This window comes from Podarcis melisellensis (assembly GCF_964234715.1).
Source record: "Podarcis melisellensis genome assembly, chromosome: 13".
Lineage (NCBI taxonomy): Eukaryota > Metazoa > Chordata > Lepidosauria > Squamata > Lacertidae > Podarcis > Podarcis melisellensis.
Window position 1 is genome coordinate 29,536,530 of NC_138545.1, and position 19,739 is coordinate 29,556,268.

At 47.8% G+C, this 19,739-nt stretch overlaps 1 protein-coding gene across 1 annotated transcript in view; it reads left to right on the top strand.

Annotated features, from left to right (window-relative positions):
- The window catches only part of THRA (thyroid hormone receptor alpha), a 120,154-nt gene extending 100,921 nt beyond the window's left edge, over positions 1 to 19,233 (top strand). Inside the window, exons 7-9 of the mRNA XM_081886401.1 lie at positions 1,831 to 1,977; positions 3,582 to 3,840; positions 6,947 to 19,233. Coding sequence (XP_081742527.1) covers positions 1,831 to 1,977; positions 3,582 to 3,840; positions 6,947 to 7,197 — 657 coding nt within the window. The 3' untranslated portion in view covers positions 7,198 to 19,233. The remainder of the gene's footprint in view (positions 1 to 1,830; positions 1,978 to 3,581; positions 3,841 to 6,946) is intronic.
- Positions 19,234 to 19,739: the final 506 nt, after the last annotated feature.

Sequence of the window (19,739 nt, forward strand, 5' to 3'; positions counted from 1 at the left end):
ACACACACTCCTAAGCTTTGCAATGACAGACAAACACATTTCTAAATTAAGCTACAGTTTTGAAATTCAGGCTGGGCAATGGTCTGAAAGCAACACAGGTGCAGTTTTGGGTATTCTCCTAAGGAATAGGGGAAACAAACTGCAAACCTCGTTTAAGTTTTGCAAAGGAAGAACAGGAGAGAAGTGTGGTGGGTTCTATTGCACCATTTTTACTGGTTAAAAAAAACCCACACACCATAAAGGTTTCCCCATCTCCCACACGGCTGGGTCACAGGCTCTAGCATGTCCTTAAGGAGGATTAATGTCCTGCATTAAAAACAGAAGGGGTGCCTTGCTCCAGAAAGGGGGTGCGCACAGGGCACTCAGCAGGGGCAGCAGAACTTCAGGTGTCCCAGGACCTAGAGGATAATTGGAGGAATCCTTCAAGGGGAAGACGCTTGCAGGCCCTTGTGACAACGGGTGCTTAAGGTTCAGGAGCAATTCTGTCTCCTCCCCAACTGCATTCTTTACCCCCTCGCTCCATACAAGTAAGTGGAGCGTGTTTTTCGTTTACAGTGAACGCTCGGGTTGCGAACGTGATCCGTGCAGGATGCATGTTCACAACCCGCAGCGGCGCATCTGCACACGCACAGGTTGCGGTTTGGTCTTCTGCGCATGTGTGACCGCCGAAACCCAAAAGTATGGGTATGGGTATGACTGTACTTGCATGGACTAGGGTAAATCAGGAAAATATTCATGGGGACAGAACACAATTTGTCTTTGTCCAGCGTAGACCCCCATTTTCCACTTGAGGAGTTCTTCTCTGTCCCCCCATCCCCCAGCAGAGAGACAACAGATTGCAAAGCAGGAGAAGCCAAACTGAACTTTAACAATGCCGGAAAGTAGTTTGAGATTGGCTTAAACTAGAAATTGTTGAACCTTTTGCAACTTCCTTTCCCGTAAAAATTAATGAAAACAAAGCCATATTATAATTCACTTTTGAATGCACATTTCACAAAACACACAGCTTGTATGCGTTTCGCTGCAAAATAATCATTTCTGGGTGCGTTTTGGTACTTCTTTTGAGCCAATAACTGCATTGCAAAATCTAGGGAAGCACGGAAACCTTAAAAATCGCTTCATTCTGATCCTCCTCCTCATCCTGGAAGTGTGAATCACTTAAAAATGAGAGCTGGATGAAATCCTGGAGCTTCCCTACCTTGAACACATGAGGCTGTGGCTTGCTCCAGATCTTGTCAGCACTGTTGACAGAGCCCCAACATGAAATGTGCACTGACTCAGTGAGAGACCTCAAGGTTATTCACTTGGAAAATGAAGCAGCAACTTGGTGGGAAACTGTGGGTTTTGGTGTGAGATACAGCAGTGAGCTTTTTCGTGTTGACTGACAGATCTGGGCACTAGCTTAATCTAGCACACGCTACTACAGCCTGTTCTAGAGGATGCAATAGAATGCTTCTTTCAAATCTAATTTCAGCAGGGCAGGGGACCCTGTGGGTGCCATGTTGTTGATATGCTCAAGTCTACCGTGCAAAGTTTTATGTTGCCAGGGTTGTGCGTCCTTCAGAACCAGAACAGACAGTTCAACAAGAGGGAATTGCCTAATGGTACCATGTGCCTTAAAAAGAAGGCCGTGTTTCAATGTGTTTTTCCCATTAGTTCCCGGCAAGCTGCACGTGCAGCACTCATCAACAGAAGATTCAGAACGCGTAGTTCTTCCTGTTGCAAAAGTAGAATTGGATTCTGGTGGTTTTTGAGACTGGAAGGTGGATTCGCCCCAAACTTTTGTTCTGCAGAGTCATGATTCTGCCTCTCTTCTCGCCCCACTCACAGCCCGAAGATATCGGTCAGTCACCTATGGCCTCCATGCCCGATGGGGACAAAGTGGACTTGGAGGCGTTCAGCGAGTTTACGAAGATCATCACCCCCGCCATCACCCGTGTGGTGGATTTTGCCAAAAAACTGCCCATGTTTTCAGAGGTAAGCGAGGTGGGTGGGTAGATTCCATCAGAGGGTTGGGGAGAAAGGAGTTTGGTGATAATCTCTTGAACATGCAGAGATCACAGGTCTTCCCATTACACTGATTAGTAAGGGGAAAGCCACAGGTGTGGAGCTAGCTTCTTGCTTCCTCCCACCATAATAATCTCCATGGTTTGCCACCAGAAGGAAATATTAAGGGGCAGATAGAGAGGTATGATGGGGTGCAAGCAAGCTTGTTACTGATTTGTCCAGTCAGGCTGAGGTGCTGATGACGGGTAGGCCCAAACCAAAAGTGACAGACAATTTTCATGACCACCTCTGTCAGTGTCAGAAGGTGCTCTGTTCTTTCAGCAACCTTTCATGAATCAAAATGAAAAGGAAGAGCGTTGGTTCGGAATGCATTGACTTGGAATGGGCTTCCTGATTAGCTAGGATCTCCTAAGTGACCAGTCTAGGTACTCTAAAATAGCTTGATTTGGTCTCTGTAATGTAAGCCGGGCATCTAGAAAAACCAGATTGGTTGTGTAGCATCATGATGCCATTGTGGCCACTATGTGATTCCTGGTTAGCTGGGATCACTTAACGAAGGTAAAAACCCTAAAAGGGAAAAATGGCTGTGAAGCTGTAATGTATTGGGCGACTAATGGCTGCAAAATGATTCTCAGAGGTAGGAGTTCGTTTCAAGAAACATTTCAGGATAGCTGTGTACATTCCAATTCCCACCCACCCAAACCATGCATATAATAAACCTGTAACTTGGAATACTTCTTTGTGCAGCTGATGATATGGACCGTAGTCCACAAAAACTTGTGCCACAGTGTAATGGTTATATGGGGTTGCTCGTGCGTAAGTTGCCGCCACTCCTGGCTAAGTGGCCTGGTTAAACCTTTCCTGGCTGGACAGCCCTTCACTTCATGGCTGTTCAGTTGCTAGCAGAATCCGTCAGTGGGCGTTTCTTGAACCTCTTCCAGCAAAGAAGCTCTTTGATGCCAAGTCGCTGCCTACTTTCCCTGCGCGGAAGTCTTCTGCGCAGGGTGGGTTTGGGCAGCGGAGGATCTGTGCTCTCCTTGCTGGTCTCCTGCGAAGAGTCCTGGAGCCTCCTCTCTGCTTCCCCCATCGGCCCCCCTCTATCCCTGGTGTAGCGCTGATTATCTTCCCCAGCCGGAGACCTGCCTCTCTCCTTGCTTGGCCCCTCTCCAGCATCGCTATGGAGCCTCGCCTCCTCCGCTAGTTGCGATGGCAGTTCCCTGACACACAGGAAGTGTACTAAGGTGTCACAAGACTCTTCTTCCTTCAAACAAATGGCTTTTGAAGAGAACTGCCAAGTTCTTACCCTCTCCCAAGTGATTCCTGATTTCCCGCTGCTCCTCACCCTGCTTTGATTCATGCCCAGACTCTGGCCTTTCTCCTTCTATGATCTCTCCTTAGTGCACCTTTCCTTGTCTCCTCATAAACCCTCCTCGCTTTGCTCCTTTGTTGGGGGCAGTGGAAACATACTAACTCCATGGAGTCTGGAGCAAGGAGTGCAAAGGGCCCTCTTCTCTGTGAAGCACAGCCCTAGTAAGCCGGCTGCCACTGACCGCCATGCCTCTCCCTGCCCACAGCTGCCTTGTGAGGACCAGATCATCCTTCTGAAGGGCTGCTGCATGGAGATCATGTCGCTGCGGGCGGCTGTACGCTATGACCCCGAGAGCGAGACGCTGACGCTAAGCGGCGAGATGGCTGTCAAGCGGGAGCAGCTGAAGAACGGCGGCCTGGGCGTGGTGTCGGACGCCATCTTTGATCTGGGCAAGTCCCTCTCTGCCTTCAACCTGGACGACACCGAAGTGGCGCTGCTCCAGGCTGTGCTGCTCATGTCCTCAGGTACAGGATTCGGGATATACGCGGCCACCCCATCTGGCCCATAGCACCCCCAATCTGCTCACTCTCAGCCATCAGGCTGGGGTGGGAGCCTTTTCTTGGAGCCAATCAGAGGCTTTTCTCAAGCCTAATTTTGGCAGGTTTGTTGGATAGGATCACAGCTGGGGTGAGAAGAATGAATCCTCCACGTATGCTGCAGCACTGCCAAAAATATAGAATTTTGGCTTTTTAAGAAGCCCATTCAACCACTCCAATTGAAGAGTTTGGGGGTTTTTTAGCCGAATTGCTACACTGGGCTTGGGAGGATTGGAGCTGGTTGCAGCTGGAGGGAGAAGGGTTAACGCCTTCCTTGTGCCATGTGACCCACTGAACCCGCCCCCTGCTGCTGTTAAACTTGGGGGAAACCCTTACTGTCTGCTCCAATAGTAGGTTTCCTCCAAGCCTAATTACAGCATGTGGTGCTGTTTGTGTGAGAGCAGAAGGGGGAGGAAGGGTTAATCTTCCCTTCTGCAGCGGCTGTCTCCATGAAGATCTGGCAATGAGGCTTGGGAAAAAGTCGAAATGCTTCCCCCACCCCCACCCCAAGACTAACTGCTGGCTGTGGGAGGGGGGAGAGTGAAAATCTGCAGGCGCCTGTGTATGTTGCATGTATGGATATGAAGTGGTGAGCATGCCTGCTTTGCCAAAACCTCCTTTTTGCCTTGATCTGCTGCTTGACTAGAAGGTTGGTCCAGTAGGAATCTGGGTTTCTGCCCCAGGAGGGTTCCCCACTTCTTGTCTGTGTTGACTCGCAGCAGCTAGGCAGGGTTTTGGACAGGCGACTGCCTAGAAATGCTGGGGGTGAAACCCCAAGGCCTTTTTGCATGCAGAACACATCCTCTGCCACAGTCTGAGCCCTTCCCTTAAAAGGCATAGAATTGGGCCCACCTATGAACAGAGATAAAAGGGACGCAGGTGGCGCTGTGGGTTAAACCACAGAGCCTAGGACTTGCCGATCAGAAGGTTGGCGGTTTGAATCCCCGCGACGGGGTGAGCTCCTGTTGCTCGGTCCCAGCTCCTGCCAACCTAGCAGTTCGAAAGCACGTCAAAGTGCAAGTAGATAAATAGGTACCGCTCTGGCGGGAAGGTAAACTGTGTTTCCATGCGCTGCTCTGGTTCGCCAGAAGCAGCTTAGTCATGCTGGCCACATGACCCAGAAGCTGTACGCCGGCTCCCTCGGCCAATAAAGCGAGATGAGCACCGCAACCCCAGAGTCGTCCGAAACTGAACCTAATGCTCAGGGGTCCCTTTACCTTTACCTTTATGGACATAGATGCCTGAGCCGCTACTGCAGGGCATATGCATTTTGAGTGGGGTATATTTGGGTATTGGGCAGGTCAGCGCAGGCATGGAGGGACAAGAAAAGGGGTGATATAGTAGAGAATATGATAACCACTCAACGGGTGTGCCAGGAGGAGCATAATTCAGCCACCTCTGAGGTCAATTAAACTGGTCTTGGAGCCAGTGGGTGTTAAGAAGGTGGGTTCAGGATCACTGCAGGTGGGGTGCACTGAGCGGCCAGCTTGAATGTAGGGTTGCAGTTGGTCGGACAGTCTCCTTTCACTTTTACTGTATTTTTCCATGTATAAGACGCCCCCTTGTATAAGATGCCCCCTACTTTTGGGGACCCCACATTTAGAAAATGGGCATATGCACTACCCGTGTATACAATGCCATCAGATTTTTAACCTTATTTTAAAGTAAAAAAAAACCCTAGTCTTATACAGTGGTACCTCGGGTTAAGTACTTAATTTGTTCCGGAGGTCCGTTCTTAACCTGAAACTGTTCTTAACCTGAAGCACCACTTTAGCTAATGGGGCCTCCTGCTGCCACCGTGCCGCCAGAGCACGATTTCTCTTCTCATCCTGAAGCAAAGTTCTTAACCTGAAGCACTATTTCTGGGTTAGCGGAGTCTGTAACCTGATGCAAATGTAACCCGAAGTACCACTGTACATGGAAAAGTATGGTAATTTGTATACTGCCTTTTATATTATTATATACAAGGCGGTTTGCAGCAACAAAATATACAACAGAGAACGCATACCTTATAATGATCTGATCCAATACCACAAAATCATAATAAAACATAACTTTAAAATGGAACAACTTATATCGAATCATAAAGTAATACTCAGTGATCTATTAGAACAGTAAAATTAACTCTCGAAACATCGGCAAATAATAATTAAACAGAAATTCACTCTTGACCATTGCAGTTTGTAACTACAAACTATGATCAATAAGAATACCATATTTTTTGCTCTATAAGACTCACTTTTTCCCTCCTAAAAAGTAAGGGAAAATGTGTGTGCATCTTATGGAGCGAATGCAGGCTGCGCAGCTATCACAGAAGCCAGAACAGCAAGAGGGATTGCTGCTTTCACTGTGCAGCAATCCCTCTTGCTGTTCTGGCTTCTGAGATTCAGAATATTTTTTTTCTTGTTTTCCTCCTTCAAAAACTAGGTGTGTTTTGTGGTCTGGTGCATCTTATAGAGGGAAAAATACGGTAACTGCAAGTCACAGTGCCTAAAATACCACAAGGCGTACAAAACCAAGTAAAAGGATCAAACTGAGAAACAAAGGCACCCGGTTGGCTTCCTTGGACTTGCATTCCTAACCTGAGATTTGGCTGGAGGAACTGGCTGTTGAGTTGCCTGTAAGCAGCCACACTGGAATCCAGAGCCAGGATGGAAATTTCCAGCTCAGGGCCATCAAGCCGAATGCTGGAAGATTCGGGCCCAACAAAAGCAAGCACACAGTGCGCAGTAAAATTCTGGAGCTCATTGACCCTAAGGTGGCATGACAGCCAGCAGCTCAAACATCTTTAGCCAGGGGGTGACATTCATGGAGGACAAGCCGACATAGCTGTCAGAGGCATGTATGCACTCTGAATCCCAGGCACTGGGGATCCCAAGTGGGAGGAGGCTGCTGGGCTCATGCTCTGCTTGTGTGCTGCTTGCCATCAACATCTCGGGAGCCACTGCAGGGAAGTGGGAGGTTGGGCTAGGCAGGGCCTAGGCCTGGCGCCGCGGGCACCCTTCTCACGCCCCCTCTGTTCCCCCCTTTGCAGACCGCAGCGGGCTGATCTGCGTCGACAAGATTGAGAAATGCCAAGAGACATACCTGCTGGCATTTGAACACTACATCAACTATCGCAAACACAACATTCCCCACTTCTGGCCCAAGCTCCTCATGAAGGTGACCGACCTGCGCATGATTGGAGCTTGCCACGCAAGCCGCTTCCTGCACATGAAGGTGGAATGCCCCACGGAGCTCTTTCCCCCGCTCTTCCTCGAGGTCTTCGAGGATCAGGAAGTCTAAGGGGCGGAAGGGGGGCAGACAGGGTGGCGTGGGAGAATTGGGGAGATGGGGCAGTTTGGGACTGGGGCGATGTCTGGACTTCTGGGCCGCGGGGCCCCCACCCCCAACCTCATCACCTCGGACACAACAGATTTTCTTTGTTTTTTTGGTTCTGTTTTGTTGTTTTCATTTTTCTTTTTTGTTTTGTTTTGTTTTTTCTAAATATTGCACGTCAGCGTCAGTGAATCACATGGAAGGGGAGGCAAGGCATCGTGGATGGGGGTCGGGCCACCAAAAAAAGGTCGAAACTATACAACAACAAAAGAACCTTCGTTATATGGTAGACTTGTGCAGCAGCCAATACTTTTTTTTTTTTTGTCTAGGCAGACAAACACAAAAAAATAAGTGGGCAATATGTTTCTCACTCACCCCCCCATTTATCTTTCTTCCTCCAATACCCTTTTCTCCCAAAGCTGTCTTTCCAGGGTGAGACATCTGTCTTAAAATTTTTGACACAATGTTAAGGAAATTAATCCATATTTTACTCCCCCCAAGCCCCCCCCCCACCTCTTTGCCCTCTCCTTATTCAGTAGCCGTTCCCCCACCCCTGACAGCACTGGAACGAGTCAACACCTCTTCTTTTGCCCTGATCAAACCTCTCTCGTTTAAACGGACTTGATTACCAATATATATAAATATATATATGTTTCTTTTGCACATAACAGTCCCAGGAAACGTCAGAGTGTGTTTGGTTGTTATATTCTTTTTCTTCTTCTTTTTTTTCTTTTAGAACTCTTAGCATTTAGTTACCCTCCCCAGGAGGCTAAAATATAAAATGCACTTTTTTGGTAAAAGAAATAAAAGATTTTTTTTAAAAAAAAGTTAAGAAAAGGAGCCGAGAGAGAGAGAGAGAGAGAGAGACAGAGAGAAATCCTATTAAATTATTGGAGGTCGGGTGGGGAGGGGACATTGCTGCAGGTGGTTTGGCAAAACACAGGCGATTAAGGAAAGACAAGAAAGGAACCCCAAATTGAGGCTTAAGGTCCGCACGGGAAGGACAAATGCACTTTGGAAATAGGCAAAGGATCCCCCTCTCCACTCCTCCCCCTAGTGGGAAAAACAGGTGATTGAATAAGAGATCTATTATATTTTGCTTCGAATCGCACTGCAGGGCTGAACCGAAGAGGTGCCTGCTTTGCGTTCCAGTGCTGAGGGGGGGTCCAGGACACACCTCTGCCTTCCTCCCTGCCCCTGAAACTCACCCCCCCCCCCCCCGCCCTAGGCTTCAGCCAATCTACCTCCATGTTGGGCAAGGTGGGCTGGTCTAACGTGGCCCCGCCCAGTCTTACACTGCCCCTCCCCAAGCTGAAAGTCCGCATGCAACGTTCCCACCGGGCTTCGGAAGGGCCCTTGCTCCTTCTTTTGCACACGCTTTCCCGCGCCGCATGGCGGTACACTTCTTGCTGCACTATAATAACCTTGCTGCCCTCCCTTATGCGCTCTGCTCTCTGGGGAAGCGGCGAGCCCGGGAGCCCGGCTCCTCAGCCCTCCGAGAGAGCCAAGTAAGGGTTGAGTCCTTTCCCCCCCTTTCTCTTTATTCGTCTTCGTTTTTTGGGGGGTGTTTTGTTTTGTTTTGTTTTGCAAATGGCACTTATCAATACAGGAGAAAGGACGGTATCCCTGCAGAGGTAGCAGCGTTCCTTCCGCCACCCAGACACCTACAGGCCACTCTGCTAGCATTAACAGATCTGGAGGGTTCCTAACCGAACGGGGGAAGGTGCCAAGTGTTTGGGTTTTTTGGCCCGCCACTTAAAGATTTCCCCCGCCCCATAGCGTTCTACGCCCCATACACTCTTCAACCTTCAGGGCTGTTGTAGCACAGGTGAATTCATGCCCAGGGAAGGGTGGCAGGGCTGTGGGGAAAGGCCTTTCGAACTGGCTTCTCCGGGGCAGGGACATGGGGATAGCACTGCCTGATCCAATCTAGTTTTTCCCCCCCTTTCAGAGGGCGTTGGGTCACCCCATCTTCTGGTGCGCTTATACCTCGTAACCACCCAGGGTGGTCGTGCCAGCTGACCCTTCATGCCATGGGCAGAACCAGGCCCCCTTCACCTCAGGAGGCAACAACCAGGTGGGAGGAAGCCCAGCTGGAAACCTGGGTGCATTTTGGAAAAAACAAATTGGCCAAGCTGGCGTGAGGAACGCAAAAAAGGAACGCCTCAGGTTTCCGGTCTGGGTCTTGCCTCCGTCTGCCATTTTGACCCTTCTTTCTTCCTCCTCCTCCTCCTTCTTCATTTTAGCTTTCTACTGCTCTGTTTATTTCTGGTTGTTCGGCAAACGGGCAGGTTCTCTGAAGACCTGGGCAGCAGGTAGTCCTAAAGGAGCATCACTTTGAGGAGGGAGGATGGAGCGTGGCAGTAATAGGGCCAGGCTTCCCTCCCACTCCTCAAAGCAGACTTGCCAGTCAGTTCCCATTGCCATAGCCACCCCACCCCCCACCCCCGGGGCCTTTCACACAGCTCTCCTGCCTCTGGGTTGGCAGGGGGCAAGGGGGCAGCAGTTGGAGCTTCGGGGGCCGGATTCAGCCCTGGAACTTCCAGTTGCTGATCCCAGTTGCTCTACAGATTGGGAGAAGTGTTGTTGTTTTTTAAAAGGAGGGAAAAAATATACTACCAGCTTCCCGCTTTCTTCTTCCTGTTTGTTTTCTGCCCTTAATGCAAACCAGACTGTGATCCCCTTATTTTGGCACTTAATGCTGTTAATGGGTCAGAACTCTTGCCTGAGCCACATATTCTGTGATACATCCATCTCTTTGTAATCTGTCAGCCAATCCTCCCTCTCTCTTTCTCCCCCCCCCTTTTTTTTTTGCAACTGTAATATTAGGGGAGCGGGGGAGTGATAATCTTTTTCTTTGTTTCCCCCCCCCCCACTCTCCCCTTCCTTTTCTTTCTCTCCTCTGTCACTTGGTTTCCGTTGGAAAAAAACAAAACCCTTACCTCTTACCTCATTCAAGACGCCGTGGGGAACGTTTTTTAACGCGATGGGTTGGGTGCATGTCAGATGTACCATTTTGAAGGTTCAGGGGCCGGCGCATGGAGAAACACAGCTCCAGTTTAAGCTAATATACAGAAAAAAATATATATATAAGTATGTATAATTTTTTTTTTAATTAAGAAGATAAAATCTTTGTACGGGTCTGTTCACATAAAAGAAAAAAAGAAAAGAAAAAATCACGCAAACGAAATTGGGGTTGGAAGAAAAAAAAGTAGTCCTTTTGTTTTGTTTTGTTTTGTTTTAATCACCTATAAAGATGTGGGATATGTTTGGGGGACGGGGGGGGGGCGCGTTGCTGCTGAGCCGATGGTATTGAATAGAGCTTAGAGTTCCAGGTTGCCGCCACAGCATGGCTGGTGATCTTAGAGGGCTGCGACTGGTCCATACAGACATAGGGACTTGGCATAGGACACAGGTCATCAGGAGTCCCAGTTCTCAGAAAGAAAGCCAATTCCTAGCCGATGACGGCTGCAAAGATAAGCTTGGAAAACCTGGCGAAATATCTCAGAGTGGGGCTAAGTGGAATTTCTCGTGAGGAGGGGCTCCATTGCAGAAGCAGAATACATTATGCAAAATAAGCACACATAATGCAGTTTTGCTCAATTATTCGGCTTTTCTTAGCACAGCACCCAGCTATTCTCGATGTGGGATTTAGACGTCCATTTGTTTTTAAAGCGCAGAGTAAACACAGTCCTAGTTGTATTCCCATCAACTCTCTCCCCAGGGGAATTGCAGCTGTGTCTATTGAAATTGTTTATCTTGGGGGCGTGCAGTTGCCGGAAGATGTGAGTTAATCTGTGGAAATGCGGGGTGGGGGCCCTCTGGTGGTCGGCTTCTTGGGAGTCAAAACATCTCCTAGTCCCTCACAGAGACTAGGACAGTCTTGCCTGAACCACCCACAAAGCCTAATGCCCATGCAATAATAATTAGAAAAGTATCCAAAGACGAGGGACTCCACAACCTGGTTAGTCGACTTTTTAGCCAGCCGTTTTCTCCTTGTACTTAAATTGCGACATAAAACTTCCTGTCCCCCGTGTGTGCACATACACAGAACAGCCCTATAAATAGAAGCTTAGATTCCTTCATGCTCAGTCTTGCCTGTCCACAAAAGACACTGAGAAGCAGCCAGCGCACATGAATAACTTAACTCTGCCCCTTCTTGCTGCAGACCCAGTAATTCTGCTCCTCCCCGATTTCCGCTCCACTAATTTTTAAAACCTGTTGTGACCCCCCAGACAACCAATCCTGCAAGCCTATTATAAGCAAGCATTACAGAGGTCTTTTCGCACTTAAAACACTTCCCTTCTTGCATTGATATCTGTACCTTGCAATGAGCTTAAGAACGCTCTGCGTGTGTTTGTAGGTATGTGTGTGCGCGCCTGTCTGTCTGTCTGTCTGTCTGTCTGTCTGTCCCAAAACCTTTATGCAATTAAAGCTGCAGTCCTATGCAATTTACCCAGGATTAAGTCCCACTGAAACCGCCTGGACTTTCTGCTTAGTAAACACACATAGGATTGATCTACTGGGCTCTGATCCTCTCTCAAAGGCTTCACAGGAAGTCACAGTATTTCTGGAGCTCCTGAACAAGGAACCAAGAATCCATCATATGAACATAGGAATCTGCCTTATACAAAGTCAGCCCATTGCTCCATCTAATCCAGGCTTGCCTACCCTTACTAACGGCAGCCTTCCCAAGGCATCAAGAGAGGTCTTACCCAGATTTTGTATCTAGTGAAACGCAATGCAGATCTGTGAAGAGTCTCCTAGCAGTTTGGTCCCCCCCCCCCACGCATCAGACTATGACTGGAGCAGCAACAGCAAGGGCGTGGGCCAGATGGCCATCAAATTCCCACTCCATTTCCTTGCCAAAGAAGGGGGAGGGGAAGACCCATGGTCCTATTGCTGGAGGCGACAGGGGTTGGACCTCCTTCCTGCAAGGCATAAGCTCTGCTCCTGAGCAATCAGCCTTCCTCCATAAGAGAACATTTGGCTGAGTTCCAACCAGAAGCCACCAGCGTGCGTCTTTGGCAGGTTTTTAAAGACTGCGCAAAACACGCATGCAACCATGCACACCCACGAATCTCTATACCCAGCTTCCTCTCCCCCTTGATATTGCATCCTTTCAAGAATTCCATGAATGGTTACTCCCTAATCTGCTGTTTTCCTGCTATGCAAGAAATCCTTCAGAGGGGCAGAATTAGAACACTCTGGACTCTCCGCTCCCCGCTCTTTTTGCATCCTTCCTCCCTGTGCATCTTCTGATCCCCCAGCCCATGACGACACAGTTCTGCATGGAGCTGTACTCTTTTTCTCGCTCCGTCAGAATTCTCTACCAGCAGAAAAGGATGAATGGGATGGCAAGAAAAGCTCTGCTGCCTGGTCATGAATGAACTGCAACAGCCGTTTCCATTGAACTGGATCTCGCTTCGTAAACCGGGGGCCCATCATTCCATCAATTGCACCCAGTGCTCCACTGGTGATGCTTCCTCACTCGCACCCTCCTGCCTCCTCCTTCCGTTTTACTACGCATCCTCCAGAAAAAAACAAAACACGACGTTTCCTCTTGCTTAGTCACATCTACTCTGGCAACTAGCGGCTCTTCAAAGCTTCAGGCAGGAGTCTTCGCTACCAGAGATCCTTCTGTTGGAAACATGGGGAGATGAACCTTCATATGTTTGACATGGAGATCTGCCACTGATCTGCAGCCCTTCCCCAACTCAAACTTGATTTTCTTTTCCTTCAAAAATTAAAAGAAGTCTGTATTACTGTAATGGTCAGTATTTCAAACCCAGAGCCTAAGGAGCGCAACAGATTATTTTCGCACATGTCTCAAAATGTTTGGTTTGGAACCTCATCTCCCTAGCCCATTGAATGGCCTTCGAATGGAATATTGAATGGATTTCCATCTCCTTTGAAATGGGGGAAGGTAGCAGATGGAGCCCCCAACCGGGAGGTATTTTTCAGTATCTTCAGAGATTCCGATGATTGGCTGGCAGCCCAGGCCCTGATCTTACATTCCTGATAAAGGACAGAACATGCTAAGAAAGCTGCAGCTTTCATGAAGTTATCTGTAACATATTCTGATAAAGGTGGGTTAGTACTCCCACCCACTCCTGTCCCATTTCAAAACCATTCTAGCACCATGGCCAGAAGCCGTGTCTCCCAGTCTGTTGAAAAAATATGTCTTTTCTTGGGCCTCATGCATCCTCATCAGCTGATGACTATGACATCAAGCGATGGCTTGTTTTTGTGAATTGGTTACCACCTAGTAGAATATTCATGTCCCCTTGTGAATGATGCTTTTTCCTGAGTGAGCTGACACACTCGGCATCAAGTCAACATCGTGCATGTGTGAAACGCTCCTTGGGCTGGGGATTAACGAGAAATGAACATGGTTCATGGGAGATTTTGTGTGTGTGTGTGCGCACACACACACACACACAAAAACTTTGTTCCAATGTTGGCTGTAGTGGAAAACTTTTTAACATTTAACCTGAGACAGAAGTGTGTGTAATTTTTAAACAACTATAAAGATATGCCTGGTTAATTGGGCAGCAGAATTACTATTATTGTTAAAACATGATCAATACAAGTACTGATAAAATTTGCAAATAGGAAGCTGTTAGTAGGCATTCCCTTTTTCTCTCTCACTTGGGTAGGAATATATATTCCAATATGGGGTCTGCTGTTGACATTTATGCCGTATCCCTAAAAACCTCTTGCTCCAGAAATAATTGCTCCCATGGTCTTTGTGCAATCACACATATGGGATCATCTGCACCTGTGTAGAGCAACATTTTGGAAATTTAAAGAGCTTCATGTAGTGTTCTAGCCCTTGCACTCAAAAGCAGGGAAACCCCTTATGCTACCACTGACCTGAGGACAGAGAGAACAGTTCCTTCCCTCAGTTATTTCTCTTCAGCCTATTCCTCTTATTTTTCCACATTTCCAGCCCCCCCCCCCAAAAAAATCAGTGCAATGGGTAGACTAATCAACTGAAGTGCAAGTGAATGAATTCAGTTTCTCGGGTTGTAGCCCCATGTATGTTTCAGACTGTTCTTTTCCAAGTGGCCCAACCAAATGCCCTCAAAAATGGTTTGCACCGTAACTCCCACAATCCCAAGCCAGCAGACACTCCAAACAATGATCCCTCTTCTAAAGCCACCTTAAACTCTCTGATAAATTTGCCACCAGCCATAACTCTTGCAGCATCTAGAGAGGAAACAGGAGTGTGTAACATTTGCAAACATTTCCCCACAATTCATCATATTGGAAATGGGAGCTTTACTGCTGCCGTTGTGTTTGCTTAAAGCACACACACAAAAACGAACAGACAAACACAGGGCTTCTGCTAGGAGTGTTGTTGCTGTTGTTTGCAAAAATGATCTGCAGTATTTTGAGAGTCACAAGTGCTCTTAGGTTTCTCTTCAGTATGCAGCTACAGTGACCACATGCAAAAAGACCTGGGGTAGGAAAGGAAATTTTAGCCACAGCTTTTCCCACCCCACCAAAACAAAGCAGAACTCTTCAGTGCAGCTATTAAACGTAACAGATGCCCTCTCGTCCATTGCATCTGTTCCACCCTACATGCAGCAGCAACACTACTGTTTCCATGTGAGGACACACACACACACATGCACAGTGCGCTCAGAACTTGTTTTGGGCATCAGAACTGCCATTTTGCTAGCCATGCTCCCAGCTCCAGCCTTCAGTTTTGTGACTCTGGAGGTTAACGTCCCTTCTGCTTTACCTTTTGCACGCAGGCGGAAATTCCAGCCAAAATCATGCATTGGAAGACTTGGCACTCTCTGCTGTTTTGCTGCTCCGTTATCAATCTTGAAAGGGTAACAAATCAACATTTTTTGGATCCCTGGTTCATCCTGTGTGGTCAAACCTAAATCACCCAAGTATACAGAAAAGCAAGTGACAAGTAGATGCTCTTTCATCAATTTACTCACCAATCTACCTCCTCCATTTGGAAGAAAAGTCCCTCTACCCACCACTTCCTCTGTGTGTGTGTGTGTGTGTGTGTGTGTAAGCTTCCCCTTAGGGTCTGGTAGGAGGCAGCCCGTGACCCCCTTCTATGGGGCGGGGGGCTGCGATCAACAAAGATGGCTTCCGTGCAAGTTCGTATCTGTTGTGCACCCTCTGGAAGTGCTCCAGAGGAGACCAAAGGCTTCCTTCCCTGCTGCCACCAGCACTTCACCAGGCAGGGCAGCAGAATGGGCATTCAGGTGCCAAGGGGCTCTGCAGAGATCGCCTTGAGTCTTGAGCAAGCTTTGAATGCCATATGAGGGCCATCCATTGGCACAAATCCGCATTGTTTATTCATGTGGGAGCTTTATTACCCTGACTCTTGTGTGGCATGCCTGTGTGTACGTGTGTCCCAAGTACATGAGGGCAGGATATGGCTGTGTGTGTTGTGTGAGCCCAGATGTGTTCATTTGTATGCAGTGGGCCAGATATCTGAACATGTACTTGAGAGGTGTGTGCATGTAAATAAATGCCCAAGCTTGGGAGTGGTGTGTGTATGCAACTTGTGTGTGTGTGTGTGTGTGTGTGTGTTTGCACACATTCAAGTATACCTCTTGCACATTTCTCCTTTCTGTTGCCCATCTGTGATTTCTGCCCCTGGACTGTGTGCCCTCATCCCTTGGATCCCATATTCCTGCCATGTGGGTTGACTGCAGCCAAGTGTGTGTGTGCATTCAGGGGTTTGTGAGTGTCTTTTCCGATGGTATGTTTGGAACAATTGTGACAGGCAGCGAGATCTGTTTTCCAGGGTGCTCAAAAGGTGACTGCGAGTTGCTTCTGTGTTCAAGTCCCTGGTTGTCTGGTTTGTATGTTTTTTGCCTAAGGCTTGCTTCCTATCCTGTGTGAGCACCAAAACAACCTCTGTACTTCTTCTTAAAACACTCCTGTCGTTTCCCCCTCACCTCTCCCATCTGATCTCACTTGTTTACCACCTTGTCAGAGGGGCTGAAGCACTTGCTATTCACCATTCCAGCTCTATCCCATCTTGACCCCGTCAGCCCCTCCTGCCCCTCATCCCCCTTCTTTCTGGAGGCCTTAATGCTATTCCTTTACCAGCCAGCAGGGGCGCACTTTCATACATCAAGCTGTGTATAGTCTGGTCTGTATCCTGTAAATCTTGTAAATATTTTATATATATAGCCCGTCTAGGCAAAGATCTCTATGTCTATGGAGGCGTGACGGGGAGCCTGTTTGCTCTCGTGTCAACAAGCCTGCAAAAGCAGCTAAAGACACCCCTGATTATCAGGAAGGGAGAAGGGGGCAGGGTATTAATTCTTCATTGCCTTATACCAAATAATGAAGTTTCCTTGCAAAGTAATATTTTGATCTCTCCAACACTCACTGCGCATATCCAGCTGCAGGAACTGGGAAACTCCACACCGGGGGCGGGGTGTGTGTGGATTTTAGAGCCCTGAGAAAATAATGGTCGACATCCGTTCTGTCTTGGAGCAGAATCCTGGTGCAAATGTCTATGTTGGGGGTGTGTGTGCACATGTGCTCGATTGCACCTATAATGTGTGTGTGTGTGTATGTATATATATATATATACACATATACATATATATATATATAAATATAGTTCTATTAATCGTGTGTTACTAAACATGCGCAGATTCCCTATGCATACAAAGCGTTAACCCCCCCCCTGTGCACTTTGCACGATCTCGTGCCACGCAACACACATGCACAAACTGCTGCCCGTAAACCCCCCCCCCAAAAAATAATAATTTTGGTTTGGGTAGGGGGAAGAGATAACAGCCATCCATCTTTTAGCCCAGTGGACTCTCCTTCATTCATTCTCCTCTTCTGCTGATGGGGATCTCTACCCCTTTGAGGCTCTGAGAGGCACTGCTCCTGGTGGAAGCAGACGTTTGTGACTTCTGCATAGCCCCTGGTGCCGTAACCCTACTGTAGTTGGGTTTTACCTGCTCGGCAGCTTGAACTCATTTGGGTGACCTGTTTGACTACCTTCATCGCTTTGAGTAACTTGGCAAACTTGCCCTGTCCCATCGGTCTTTTCCTTTAAGAATGCCCTGTCTCAATCCCTTGAACATTTAAAGAAGAGTGAGTGATTTAACACCATGTTTTGTGGCAGAGAGAGATGAAAGACAGGTTTCCCAAACCTGGGTCTCCTACTGTTTGGGGACTACAATTCCCATCATCCCCAACCACTCGTCTTGCTAGCTAAGGGGTGATGGGAGTTGTAGTCCAAAAACAGCTGGAGACCAAAGTTTGGGAAATGCTGACCTAAGACCTAGTTTATATATATATATATATAAGCTCATCATTTGTTTGCCAGTGGCAAGAGAGGGGGAGATCTGCATGCGAATGATCAAACTCAGATTATCCCTAGAGCTACAACTCTCACGGTCACTTGACCCCAGTTCAAACTTTGTCTGCGGACTCTATCCACACACACAGTTAAGCCAGCCAACTCATCCAGCCGTTCCCCAGAAAAGAGAAAAAAGGGGGCAGGTACACCAAGACTCCTTCAGGGGGGTTACTCAGGTCTTGAGGCAGTGGCATGGTAGCCAAAGAAAATCTTTCCACCCTGGGCATCTCCTTGGCTCTAGCTATTGAGGCCAATCTCTGGGCGAGGCAAACGTCCCTCCATAAGAACAACCAGTGTCGCTGACATCGGTGACCCCCCTCCCTTCCCCCTCAAAAAATGCCTCTGAAAGGGAAGTAGATAGCTTTTGCATACTTAGGTTTAAAAGGGGATGGGTGGAATCTGCACATTTTGAGTTTGTACCAGGGATATATGCAAGGCACCCCCATCAAAATGGGAGTTCTCTGAAGTTTCTGCGGTGCACCAAAACTCCCTACAGAGGGCATCACGAAACATCTCGTAATGGCTGCCGGGGCAAGATGGCGCTTGTGCCTCAACCCAACTCTTGGAGGAAGAGAACTCAGGGTTCATCCCATCTCATAACACCCAGTCCCCCTCAGGTGCCACTCATATACCATCACGCCAGTCCTTTCCTATCTTGCCAGGGGGAAAGCAGCAAACAGCGCGGCTGCCAGGCTGCATCTCTGCTGATGGATGTCCAACCTGTCTTGAGAAGCTCAAGGCCTTTGTAGCAGGAGGTTTTGCTCCTCCAGGGGAGTAACACCCCACCATCATGTCCTCTGCCTCCCAGGCACTTGACGACTGTGACAATTTGTGGGGTTAGGAGCCAGTTTCCCCCACACCAGAGGCCTATTCAAGGGGGGAGGAGGAGAGACAAGACTTTTCCTGTACCACTTCTCAGTATTCCTTTTGTCAAGTACATACCTCATATAGTTCCTGCCGATGGTACCCTACAGATCTTTTCTGCGCCTCCCCCTGCCCCACCGGATTCTCATTGGTTCTGCAAGGATATTAACTCCAGGAGTTGCAATGACAGATTCAGACAAGAAGGTTTAGGGAGGAGAGGAAGTGAGTTTCCATTAAAGGGGGCACCCCCTCATATACTATGCATTGTGGTTTTTCCCCCTCACAGTCCAGAGCAGGGAAAGAAACTGTGAGCAGGGAGTTATTAGTGAATGTACGTTTGGGACATGGGGTTTTCAGTGTGTTTCAGAAGGGGTGTTGGGTTGGGGGAGTCCGAGGGAGGGGAAAACCTGGTGGGGAAAATTGTGTCTCCCTCCACCTCATCTTTATTCCCTCTCCCTTCCCCTTTCTTCTTTTTTTTGTGTCTGGGTAGCAGGAAGCTGCTGATGTAAAAAAAAAAAAAAATACGACAATCACGATTTGTCTGTGACGTGCGATTTTGGAAAAAAGAAAAAAAAACCCTGAAAAGTCTGGGGCGGGGAAAACAAACAAACCCTTTTTTGTGTTTTTGGTCAGGATTTTAAAGAAAGATATTTTTATGGTAATTGTCGCTGGTCTATTTTACTATATATTTATGTAATAAATATATGATTAAAAAAACAAACAAACCTACCCTTAAAAAAAAAGACAAAAAAAACCAACCCTCACAGCCCCAACTGGTTTTTGGTGTCTCATTTATGGTGAGTAGCGATGGGCAAAATAATTATTCTTTAACTATCAAAACACAGAAGAATGTGGAGCTTGCTTGATATTTCTGTTTTGCAGGTAAAAATCGTGGGAGCCTTTGTTCTCAAGGCTTTCCCCCCTCCCCTCCCAATTCACCATTTTAGTCATTAAAGCCCCCACACCTAAAAGGTCAGTAGAAACCCCTTTTTTGCTAAACAAAAAACCACCACCCTCACCAAAGCAAAATAGCATCAACACATTTTAGGGGTGGGGGGTGGGAAGATGGGTTCCATACTGATGACATGTGTAAGTGCTTCACATTATTGAAAAACCAGGCTGAAGGTAGATTGGCAGGTTTCAGGGGATTTAAAACAAAAAGATTTGAAAGAGGGTGTGAAAGTTGCATGTAATGTAGATGGTCTTCCTCTTTTTCACCTGGTAACAAGGCCTTTCAGCTGGGAGGCTGTAGTGTTTCAAAAACTGGTTTGACCAGAGG